Consider the following 12,630-nt stretch of genomic DNA (forward strand, 5'->3'; position numbering starts at 1 on the left):
AGAAAAGAATATTGACTGACTCAGCATATAAAAACAAGCTAACCTTGAAAGTTCCAAAAAATTAAAAACAAATAAAATAAAAAACATTCACCCTCATGTCATTAAATTTTTCATTTGTGGAAAAAAATTGTTGTGGTAAATGAATGAGTGGAAACTGTTTTTTGATTTCTAAAACAATGGAAGTCAATGGGGTCCAAAATGATTTAGACCTCATTGATTTTCAAAATGTCTTCTTTTGTGTTCCACAGAAGAAAGAAAATCATATGATTTGAAATTAGGGTGAGTAAGGGTATGTTTGCACGACAAGGATGTACTAAAAAAGTTTTTCCTTCGCATACAGACGACAATGTTGTCAAAACGCTCCCTGTTCACACGGATCCACGAAAACTACTAAAGACACTGTATTCCGCTGCCAGGCCAGTAGTTTCAGATGTCTCTTTGTAAAGAACTTGCCCTTGATATGCGTATGACATCACCATTTTCACAAATTCACATTTTTGTAGTTTACGAGCAGCCAAAACACATGAGACGATTTTCAGTTTCAGTTGAAAACTGTGTCGTGTAAAAAGCCCTTTGATGACTGAACCGAGATTCCCATCTAGGGAGATAAAATTCCTTCTGAACGCAAAACAGTCTAGGTTCACTTGATTTACATAATGCCAAATATGTGTGATTTACAGATCACGGTACAGAGGTAATAATGACACATGAGAAGATCCATTTATTTAAAGGTATAGTGGAGGATTTTCTTTTTCCGGGTGGATCATCAAGACTATTGGTCCTCCGAGTTGTCAATCATTCTGGTGATATGTTTACGTAAGGCCGTCCGTCGTACGTGCTCGTCGCTAGGTAGTTTTCGCTTTCTGCGCATGCGCACTTTCAGGTGTATGTGTGTTGAGCTACGGTTTCAGCCATTCATTGAAGCTCGCCGTTCTCACCAGGTTTTTTTCAAAATGTCTGAGGGTCGCAAGAGAAAAAGTGTCTACGAATTGTATGACAAGAAGAGAAAGGCCTCTGAAGAAAGAAACAAGACCAGAGTGTTTTTGGGAGAATATTTCCATACACATATTTAATACACGCTGGCGTGCGCGTTGGGCTTCCCACTGACGCCTCAGTCGCGAAGTTTCTACTCGACAGGTAAAGTTTGACATGCTATTTGGAGAAATCCATTTAAATTCACTGCTAGTACAAGTTAATGTAAGCTATGATTAGCGATGCTAGCCCTCGCACAAGTCATGCACCGCGCAGACACGGTAAACATCTCAATTTGTCTAAAGTAGCCTTATGACCAAATGGTAAAAGGTATCACACTGAAATGTTCTAAAACCTTGTGTGTTCATTTTTGATAATTCCAATGTGTTCACCATAGTATTTATTACACAAATGCAACAAGCTACTTCTCCATTGCAGATCATGTCTTGAGTCCTCACTCAATCGATCAGTATAATAAGTAAATAAAACACGGAAGGGCATTTGACATTTTGTCTTGCATGAATGTTTTTGAGTTAGTTTATAATTTGCAACATAATGTGCCAACAAACGTGACTAGCCAAATTTGGATGCCCTTCCAAACAATCTACTTTGATGCATATCTGTGCACTAAAATATAAAAGATGTTTTATGCTTGTACTTCGTTAGAACAAACAACTAACACGTGTATAAAGTAGGCTTGTATGAGCCATGCCGACAGCAACTTGTAAACAGAGCGTGCACGAGGAGAACCAGGCTCGTGCATGCTCTCTCCTGCACACGTTTATAGGCGTTCCCTCTCGGGAGCAGGTAGAGTGTTGCGCATGTGCATTTTTTCAAAAAGTGGAGAGAGCGGTTCTTTTCTAAAATTCGGGAAAATCCTCCGCTATACCTTTAATGTGTGTGAAAAATAACAGCATTTAAGAATCTAACAGAATATTTCAGGCACATTTTTGGAAATTCCGATTTTGAGATTAATCACAATTCATGCCTTGAATGTGCACTGCATACAAAGAAAACAAAAGTTATTTTTTCTGTCTTAAGTTGTTAACTTGTGTACTTCACAAGGGCTTTTTAAATATACTCATCATAATCTGTCATCTTTACAGATATAAGAGTTCATATCCACCTTTGAATCACTGTGCCATTATTACCTTTGCATGCCAACAAATGATTAATAATGACCAAGAATACGTGGCATTATGTCCATTATAAGCGAACCACTCAGAGCACCTCAAGGTGTGTGTGCACAGGAAAACCCTGCCCTCCAGAGAGTAAATACTCTTCTAATAGATCAGAGGTTTCAGTTACAAACACAGCATAATAAAGACAAGACATGATTATACTGAAGTATAAAAACAGATGACTGCACAAAGACAGGATTTAAGTTACCTATTACATAAGACTGCAGAGTTGTATTGAGAGAGCTTGTTATGACTATCAACTTTCCCTTTGTTGCTTTGTTGGTCAGGTCAGCTGGGCTACTCTACTAAACCTGCACAACAATAAAACCATCCGAAAAAAGGACAGCATGACCCATTTGGATCTTTTTTGGGAATACAATAATAAAGGTCAACCTTTTTTTAGATTGTATTGTTTACAACCATAAAATAATGGAGGATTTTCTGAGGCAACATAAAAATAACTTTAAAAGAACATTATCTAATCGAGTCAGAGAACGGTCAATGTGATTTTGCCTACTAAGATGCGTTTCTGAGTCAACATATTTTAATGAACCTGGAACATTCCTGTCCAAAAATGTTGTCCTAACCCTATCCCTATCCTTACCCCTAACCCTAAACCAAACCCTACCCATAACTTATCCCTAAAATCAGAGGTAAATGACAGGTGGAGAACACTGATGTAGAAGCACCTAACCCTGGTCGTAAGCCTAAACTTGACATAAACTAATTAAATTTGATTGGTTGATTGAAATGTTGTTTCCAGGATCAACAAATGTGAAACTGAAACTGAAAACACTGAAGCTTGAGTCTTGTCGTGTGCAACTGATTTAACACACATTAGTTATAATTAGTTACAGCCGATATAGGTGTTTAAATAGCCGATATCTACAGGTGTTTATTTCCAAAGAAAACAATAACGGATGATGGTCAAAATAATGCAGATACTGTATAATGCATATTAATGATCACTGCTAAAATGAATCACTATTTACTCACAATTGACAATTTAAATTTAAATTAACAAGGCTGTCTGCATAATTTGAAACTATGTAATCTAATCTCTATTAGGCTATAATCTCAAAATAGGCAGATACAATTAATCAGCCCATCTGGTATATCATTACATCACTACATATAATCAAATGCATAAAAATGCAGGAAAATATCTAGTGTTATATGGCCATTTTACTAAGTCACTAAACAACTAAATTACTCAGTACTTTTCTTTTTTTACACACAATCTGTTCATTGTGTGTTTGTGGACATATATCATGGTACAGTACTAAAATGTTTTACTACTTGTAACATGGTAATTCCTTGATACTATATGCATCTTCGCTTTCTCAAACCATCACTTCACCATGAAGTATATGTGTCTTGTTCAGCACTCAGATGTGATAGTTTATTGTCAAAATGACAGATTGCGCTTCTGACTGACCTTTGTTAATGTACCAACACCTTTCCTAAGTAATAACTCGTTACATAACACACAGTGCTCGAATGCACTGGATCAGCAGAGCATTAGAACCAGATTAAAGCCTGATTATTGCCCAGTTTAGACTGTTATCACAAAGATGCAATTGCATGCATTTATTTTCCTAAAACTAACTATCATGTTCGTTTACTAAACAGAGCATCACTAGAGTTCTGCACACACTGCAACAGCTTGTTGAAGGGCCATGCATCATTTCACACACCGACTGCTTCAAATACACAGCAAACACAGACATGACAGGGTCGAGAGAGATGTTCTGACACGGCGATAAAATACCTGCTCCTTAATGAAACAGAAAACCGCAGTTTCTCCCGTTGGGTCGCTAGCTTCGTGCTCATGTTTTCATTTTATCTTCTGGTTTCAGCGCCTTCGATTTGTCCGGATTCACTTCCGACATCGTGACGTAATTCCGACGTCACTCAGCGCATGGCAAAACAAAAAAACGCCTTCAGTATCTGTAATATTGCAATGAAAGGGTAACAAGAAAAAAAAGAAAAAATATCCTTTTATCCTTATAATTAATGAAGTTTGTAAGTCTGTTTTTTTTTATTATTTTTTTTATTTTTTTATTATATATTTTTTTATTATTAATAAATTATTTATTATCAATATTATTATGTTGTTACTTGTAATTATTTGATGTATAATATTTGTTTATGGACTGTGATGAGTCAATGAAAGGGTAAAATAATAATAATGATTTTGGAAATATTTTTATATTTTTGCACTGTGCTTTCATTGGAGATCCTATGTCCATCTCAAAATGAAAGGTTTTGAGCCACTTCATGTCGACTACTGTATGTATATATATATATATATATATATATATGTGTGTGTGTGTGTGTGTGTGTGTGTGTGTGTGTGTGTGTATTATGTATATATAAGTGGATCAAAACCTTCCATCAAAGTTATATGTGCATTTTTAACAATACCCGTTCATGTCTTAGGTCAACTTCTTTGATCCACTTCAAATGTTGACTACTGTATATATATATATATATATATTTTTTTTATGAGCAAAACAAAAATTGAAAATAAAAAATGTAAAAACATTTTTTTTATCAATCATTGATAGATATTTAATTGTGCATGCTCACTTCCCTTATTTTCATATTGCAATTACCACTCAAATACAGTTAATCTTTAAAAAACTCTAATAATTTAATAACACGGTGAAATGTAATCTCCAAATAAAACGGCAAAATGTATTTGAAAAAATATTACAAAATATATATATTTTTTAATTTATTTTTTATATCTATTCTAATTTTAACATCGCAGTGCAGCTGACAGCATATTTCTGCATTTCCAGTGATGACGTCTGGGGATTACCTGCTGGCATTTAAACACCTGAGTGCCAAGAACAAATGTCAAAAGTATGTCATTTAATCTGAAAAGGCGTTATTTAACATATTCCAAATACCATTAAGTGTGTTTCTAAAGGATGGTGAGACAGGTTCACAAACTTCTTTTTGTGAAAAAACTCTGAACCATGAAACCTCACATTGATTACATGAATGATAGTCAAAGGGAAATTCTCTGTTTTACTTGCCAGTTCTACCAGTTTAACCCTCTTCTGCCCAGAAATATCTGCCAGCCTTCGTGAACCCAAGAGATTACATGAATATGCACCCAGACCTGTTGAATTAATAAATATCCGCTGCTTTCTAGCTTTATACTTGGTAGACTGTTGACAAATGACAAAATTATACCCCAATATATAATTTCATGACAATAAAATTCCTTCGGATCTGTGTATTAATGCCAAAGGTATCTCACGAAGCAACTGAGTTCCTAGTTTGTTAGTTAGTTAACACTATGCTAAAGGCACTTAAGCATGCTTCAGTTTTTGATTGGGAGTGAGAATGGGTTGTCATTACTGAATGCAAGTTCGTTGTTAAGCAAAGGTAGAAGATGCAAGTTAGTGTTATTTCATCTTGTTTGATGTTTTGTTCACACAGGAATCCTGAAGCAATATCAGTTCATACACACACACACACACATGCACACACTAGCTGTTTGCATCCAAAGTTGCGAATTTTACCTATGCTCAAAATTTGAATATCACATAAAGCAAAAAGCACTCAGATGCTGGTGTTTGGGAACAGAATCATGTGAGGATCTTCATTAAACCAAATCATTCTGATGACAGACTTTGACTCAGGCATTTCAGAATGATCAAACCAACATTCTAGTTATCCAATCACATCACTGTTAATGCAAAGTCATGTGAGGTTTTTATTGTGCATCAAGGGATGTGTTCGGTAAATGTGTTCATTAACAATACATACACGCATGGAATTTCCAAGCTTTTGATGAGCGGATTACAGCTGCTTCAAAGTTCACTTTTAATGTAATGTGAGTTATAAGGATGACACAGAACCGGTCTGTGGGGAAATGATGAGGAATAAAGGTATGTTTGACTGATGTTTGGTTGTGTTCCAGTAACACGATCACTTCACACCTTTTGTGTTTTCGGTCAGAATGAGCCAGCCCCCTTACACAATTATCCTATTTAAACAGAAAGTCCCCTTGCATTTTACCCTTGTACCCATTTTACCCTTGTTGCCAAGCTGAACAGATCTCAAGAGTAACTATATTGTACTCAGTCAGGTTGTCTGTCATGTATTTGCAGGTCTTGTACGGGCCTTTAATAGGCATTCTTCTTTTAGCTGGTTCTGGTTCTGCCTGTGAAAACTCTCCAGACATGTGCGGGGCCTGGGCCGATGGGGATGTACGGATTGGGGTGCTCAATTCCTGTCATTCCAAAGTGCAGACACTACAGGTGCGAGAACGTCCAGAAAAATACAACTGCACAGAGTAAGTGTCTGTTGTTGTTTTCCTGTCATATATGTACAGTGATCTATGCTTGTGGCCTGTTCCCTTGCAACAGAAGACTGAGAGTTGATTTTTCCAGCATCTAAATGCACATTTCATTTGTTGAGAGTAATAGCTAAATATCTGTAACACAAGTACTTTTTTAAATGGGTGTTATTTTAATAATGCTGTAGACTAGTATATCCTCATAATAATAATAAACACATTTAATTTTTTTTTATAAGTTATACAAGAGTCAACTAATTTTTTTAAGTCAGTTTAATGTAATTTAAGTTGAAATGACTTATACAGCTAAGTTGATTGTACTTAAAAAATTGAATTCAATAGAATAATTACAATAAGTGAACTTATATCAGTTTAAATGGGAATCAAATTCAATTAAAACTTGAAATCAGTGTTAGAATTTACTGTAAAAAAGTAAGATTTCTTTAATTAGATTTTTTGTAATAGTTTTTGCTTGTATTTTCTAACAAAGATTTCCCTCATTTCCTTGTAGATTAAATTTACTTTCACTTGTAAGGACTCTCGCTGTTGTGCATACAATTGAAACGATCAATAACTCCAGCTTCCTCCCGGGTGTGCGACTGGGCTACTACATCTGTGACACTTGCTCTGATGCCTCAAAAGCCATTCAGAGCACTGAGCACCTGCTCGCTGTGAACGGCACGCTGCCTGTCCAATGTGAGGTGCTTGAAAGGCCTAATGTAAAAGCAATCATTGGAGCACGCTTCTCGGAAGACTCACTCGCAGTCGCTAGACTTCTGAGTCTATACATGGTCCCGCAGGTGTGTAACATTATCATGTACACAGGGCTTGATGTTAACACCCGCCAACCCACCAAATGCGGGTGTATTTCAGCACTGGCGAGTAACGCGGTCACTCCTACTAGCCAATTTGGAGGGGTTGAATTTTATATAATATAAGCCTATACATTTTTCAGTTGTAGTCTTTTAAAAGGCATCTGAAATAATAAACTAAGTACAATGTAGTGTTGTCAAAAATATAGATTTTTTTTACTACATATTGATACTGAAATATCTGAAACGCTTCCATTACTCATTTTCCGCAGAATAGATACACGACAGCGAGTTACACGCCAACCCGCCTCCTCTCACTCACTCGTTTCATTTGCTCCAGATGAATATTGTTGGTGTTACAGGGCTTGAATTTTGGCGTGGGATTTGGCTGCAGGATTGCTGCAGATTTTGTGCTCACACCCAAAGTACGACACATAAAGCCACCTTTCAGTACTAAATTGAGTTCTTTTTTGCTGCTTATTGTGCGTAAACTGTAAAATACACACAAAATAATGTCAAAATGCTGGTCTTGGCGAGTATTCACAGTCAGTTATGTTTTAAGTGAACGTAAAGTGTTGAGAAAGAAAATGCATGTGCAGCAGTGTAAAGGATCAGTGTCAGGTTTTAAAGTGACAGCAGCCCAATATACCTGCTGCTAAATCTATAAAAAAAAAAAAAAAAATATATATATATATATATATATATATATATATATATATATATATATATTTATATATATGGCAGTTTTTCCCCATGGTATCGCTGTCAACATTGTGGCCAGTGAAAATGCTGAGTGGCTAGTAACTTTGGAAAATCACTATCCATAGTGGCTATTGAGCAAAAAAGTTAATGTCAAGCACTGAATGTTCGGAGAGTCTTTAAGCACCTATTCCTGAACTGTTTTCTCTTTCTTTTTCTTTCAGATAAGCACAACATCATCTGCACAAACGCTTAGTGATAGGGTACGATACCCAGCATTCCTGCGCACCATTCCCAGTGATGTTCACCAAACCAAAGCTCTGGCTTATTTCATGAAACACTTTCACTGGGACTGGATTGGGGTGGTCTATGGGGATGATGATTATGGGAAAAATGCCCTCCAAAGCTTCTTGGCTGATGCAGAACATGCAGATATCTGCCAGGCTTTTAAAGAAGCATTGCCTCATTACCTAGCTAACAATGAAATCGACAAAAGGATCCAAGAGGTGGCAGAAACAATCCGCTCATCTGAAGCTAAAGTTGTGTTACTCATCTTAAAGGAAGAGCTGGTCTTTAAACTCTTCGCAGAGATGATTCGGCAGAACATCTCGCGCACTTGGATCGCAAGTGATGCTTGGTCAATGTCACGAAATATATCTCGAATGGACGGAATCAATAGAGTAGGTGACATTTTTGGGTTCACGTTCATCACTGGTCCTAATCCTGGTTTTAAGGAGTTTCTGCAGCAGCTGACTCTTGCTCCGGGATCTGTAAACCTCTTCCTTGAGGAGTATAAGCAGTTAGGGAAAGACACAGGTTTTTTGACGGAAGCTGTCGACATCAGCATAACCTATGGCGAAAGGTTAGCTGTGTGGTCCATTGCTCATGCTTTGAAACGTCTTCTAAACTGCAGTGAAACCGAGTGCCCTGGCGAAAGGGACTTTCCGCCATGGAAGGTAGTTGTAACATGTTTACATCCAATTTTGGAGATGCCTTTAAGCTAACAAAAAAATGCCATGATTATAAATTTCGACTTTTTATTGTTTGTTTGTTTAAAAGCTCCTCAAGGAACTGAAAAAGGTCAATTTTACTATGGACAGTCAGACATTCTATTTCAATGCATCTGGAAATTTCATGAATGGCTATGATTTAATTAACTGGCAACCACAAGAATCAACCGGGCAGAGAAGTTTAGTCGTTGTTGGAAATTACAAACTGACGAAAAAAGAAGTTCACATCAAGGCACCCATAACATGGAGTAATCCAAACAATACGGTGAGAATAACTAATTATACGTGATTATAAAAACGTATCAGTTATGCAGTACAGTGTATGGAACCCTATAACATCATGAAAAAGCTTAGACCAGCACAAATTTTCTATGCTGAACCAAACTGTAGGTGGACCAGAATAGTCATGTTGTTCTCCAACTAAAATGTTTCAACCAGCATGGTCTTTATGGTTTACCAAAGGCTGCTTGATAAGCCAGTCAGCATTCCAGAAGCCCATGCTCATAAACACAATATTGCTTGTCTGTTCAACTGGGTATTACTGCATATTTTATGTAAGGACTCAATATTAACCACGCTTCTATGCATTTTATTTTAGGTTCCTATTTCAATGTGCTCTGCTATTTGCCCTCCTGGTACAGCTAAGAAACTTCTCAAAACATCATGCTGCCACAACTGCATACAATGTTTAGAGGGTACTTACTCTAATGAAACAAGTAAGTATTAAATAGTAAATATATAGTGTTGTTATAAGGTATACGTTTTTAAGGATAATTTCTTGTTTGAAGCTTTCAGTAGAAATTAACAATTTGTAAAACTAACAACACAACTAATGTATTGAATGTATTGAAATTGACTTGCAATTGCAATTGTAAGTTTCAACCACAAACGTCAATAGAGTGCAATAGTCGGGTTCTGGAAGTAAAAACACCATTCATTTTCTATAGGGAAATTCATTTATTTAACAGCTTATCAACCTTTAAAGACAGACCTACTGTGAGTTCAGAGGTTGTTAATAGTTATATGCCATCCGATTGAATTATTTCAACATATTTTTTCAATATTTGTGGGGAAAAACTCTATTACCCATGAAGCTTTATAGAAAATCAGAGAGTCGCTTCGAGCAAATTGTGCCAAAAGAGCTTGCAGGGAACTCTCACAATGCTGTCAAAATACTTATTTATGTGCTTATTTTGCAATAAACTTTGTTTCTATAGATAATCAACAACTTTAAATTAATGGTTTTATATTTCGGCATCATTTTTAATTCGATGATGTCATTCACAATTCCCATGAGGGATTGCCGTTAATTAAACAGTGTTGTACCTTTGCCTCCTTTGTCCGATTGTCATATTCTTTTTTGCTGTGATTCACCTCTTGGTTGATTGCTTATAATGCTTTAACGAATACTTTAAAAAGAAATCCCCATGGGAAATATGAAAGAAAAAATGCTTCCAGAACCAATGCCACTGAAAAATTAAGCGCACACTAAGAGTGCATTAACCTAATTTAAAAAGGGAAAATCCATTAAAATTTTCTTGATGGAAATGTACCATAAATCTGAATTTCTTGTGCATCTTTCTTTCAGACTTACCAAATTGCCTACCTTGTGAAAATGGTACCTGGTCTTTGAAAGGATGGACTTCGTGTAAGCCGAAGGAAGAGGACTATTGGAAATGGGATGGGTCCCATGCAATAGTTCTGCTTATATTTACTGCATTAGGTTATCTGTTGTTGTTCTGCACCCTGATTATCTTCTTGGTCTTTTTTGGAAAACCTGTCATGAAACAGTCCGGGGGAAACCTGTGTTTTTTAATCATGGCAGGGTTAGCACTCAGCTATACTAGTGTCATATTGTTTATTGGCAAACCCAATGTTCACATTTGCAGGGGTCGACCGATTTTGTATGCCTTAGGGTTCTCGCTCACAGTCTCATGTATTTTGGTGAAAGCTCAACGCACCTTTGTAACCTTTCTTAAACTGCATCGCCTGGAGCGTGTTAGAAGGTTTTACAACCCACCTGTCATTATTACCTGTAGTACTCTCATTCAAGTCCTCATCTGTATCTTCTGGATGATATTTGATTCTCCAGTTGTGGAGACCATTCAGTCTGACCAAAGCATGTTGATTATGGTACAGTGCAATGAAGGTTCTGGCATTGGATTTGCCATAATGCTTTGCTATATTGCATTGCTAGCATTTATCTGCTTTTTGATGGCCTTTAAAGGGAGAAAGGTACCTCAGCGTTTCAATGAGACTGGACACATCATCCTAAGTATGCTAGTATACCTCTTTGTGTGGGTCTGTTTCACCCCAGTGTACATTGCCAAGATCAACGAGCGCTATTCAATTCAAGCAGCTGCTATCTTGGTGTCGTGTTATGGAATTATTTTCTGTCACTTTGCGCCCAAGTGGTACATGGCGCTCTGCAAGAAGAAAGAAGAGATTAGTCGAGAGGCGTACATAGCAAAAGCCAATAATCACATCATCGACTCAATTGACCTAGAGGTACCAGAAGTAAACATTTTTTGTATAACGGGATCACAAAATACCATTAACTCAGTTGATACTGGTTTGGGTTCAATTCAATTGACAAGGAAAGTGTTTCATCAAGAGAACAACATAGACAATATGGAATTTCTTCACCAGACAATACGGAAAAGACCTAGGAGAAAATCCATTTGATAAGTGTACAAACAGAAAAAGGCTCATATTATAAGGAATTTTATGTTATGCAAATTAGTCTCCTAAGACTAATTGAAAAGTACAAAGTGTTTATATGTCACAAAGTCATCTAGTATATCACTGCTGAAATATATATATATATTTTAAATTATTAATTAGTAAATGGGCACGTACATTTTTATTTTTTTATTTTTTTATCACAAAATCTGTCGATGTAATTGATGCTACTTTGATAAACCCCTTGATACATTTTGGATGCATAAATATCTTATATCTCATATTTCAGATTCAATATGAAAGACTTTACAAATATTGTAGGCAAGCAGGGTGCTGTGACCCTGTGTGCTTTGTGAGTGTTGTGTAATTCCTAACATGTACAATTGCTAATTGTGATAATATGTGCAGAATAACCGTCACCAACATAAATAATAAAACAGTATAAGCAACTTAATAAATGTCAATGTTATTATTATTATTATTTATTTGAGTGGTAATGGATAAAATATATATATTTTTTTTCAATTAAAGACAGTTCCCTTTCTTGAATACACATTGCTTGAGATCCAGAGATTACATTAGAGTTGCAGTGCACAGCTTCAGCCGCCTGCACAGAACCTGTCAATCATGCAGGAACAGGAAGGGTTAGTTTACAGTTAGATATTGCTGTCATTTTAAGAGTGAGTAAAATAATGCTAACCATTCTGAGTAGAAAATAAAGTTAAGTAATAAAAAAAAAAAAAAAAAAAAAAGGTAAATGAAAAAGTGTATGTAAATATTTTGCAATATTACTGTATAAATAATGCAATGCCCCTAAAATGTTCTGGGAATTCTTCATCCAATAGTTCTGATCTCTTCTGCTTAAACAAGATTCTTTGCTGGCATTCCCCTCTCTTGCATTGACGTCAGAACGCCAATCAGCAGCCATGGCTAAATACGGGTTTTTGTGTTACTGT

The 12,630-nt window shown here is 36.2% G+C and overlaps 2 protein-coding genes across 4 annotated transcripts in view; one reads left to right on the forward strand and one right to left on the reverse strand.

Annotated features, from left to right (window-relative positions):
- LOC311281124 (CAP-Gly domain-containing linker protein 4) overlaps positions 1–4,074 on the reverse strand; it is a 49,062-nt gene extending 44,988 nt beyond the window's left edge. The window contains exon 1 of one of the 3 annotated variants that reach the window (XM_084393835.1): positions 3,925–4,074. The gene's annotated coding sequence lies outside the window, so the exon portion shown is untranslated. The remainder of the gene's footprint in view (positions 1–3,924) is intronic. The other 2 variants (XM_084393834.1, XM_084393836.1) reach the window with 2 other exon arrangements.
- LOC311281356 (G-protein coupled receptor family C group 6 member A-like) lies at positions 1,215–11,689 on the forward strand (the record flags this gene model as incomplete). The annotated part of the gene is made up of 7 exons (XM_084394194.1): positions 1,215–1,253; positions 6,284–6,468; positions 6,983–7,271; positions 8,207–8,938; positions 9,042–9,257; positions 9,591–9,708; positions 10,581–11,689. 7 exons carry the CDS (start codon positions 1,215–1,217, stop codon positions 11,675–11,677), a joined length of 2,676 nt encoding a protein of 891 aa, XP_084250320.1. The 3' UTR covers positions 11,678–11,689.
- Positions 11,690–12,630: the final 941 nt, after the last annotated feature.

Source organism: Rutilus rutilus, assembly GCF_951802725.1.
Source record: "Rutilus rutilus genome assembly, chromosome: 21".
In the NCBI taxonomy this organism is placed as follows: Eukaryota; Metazoa; Chordata; class Actinopteri; order Cypriniformes; family Leuciscidae; genus Rutilus; species Rutilus rutilus.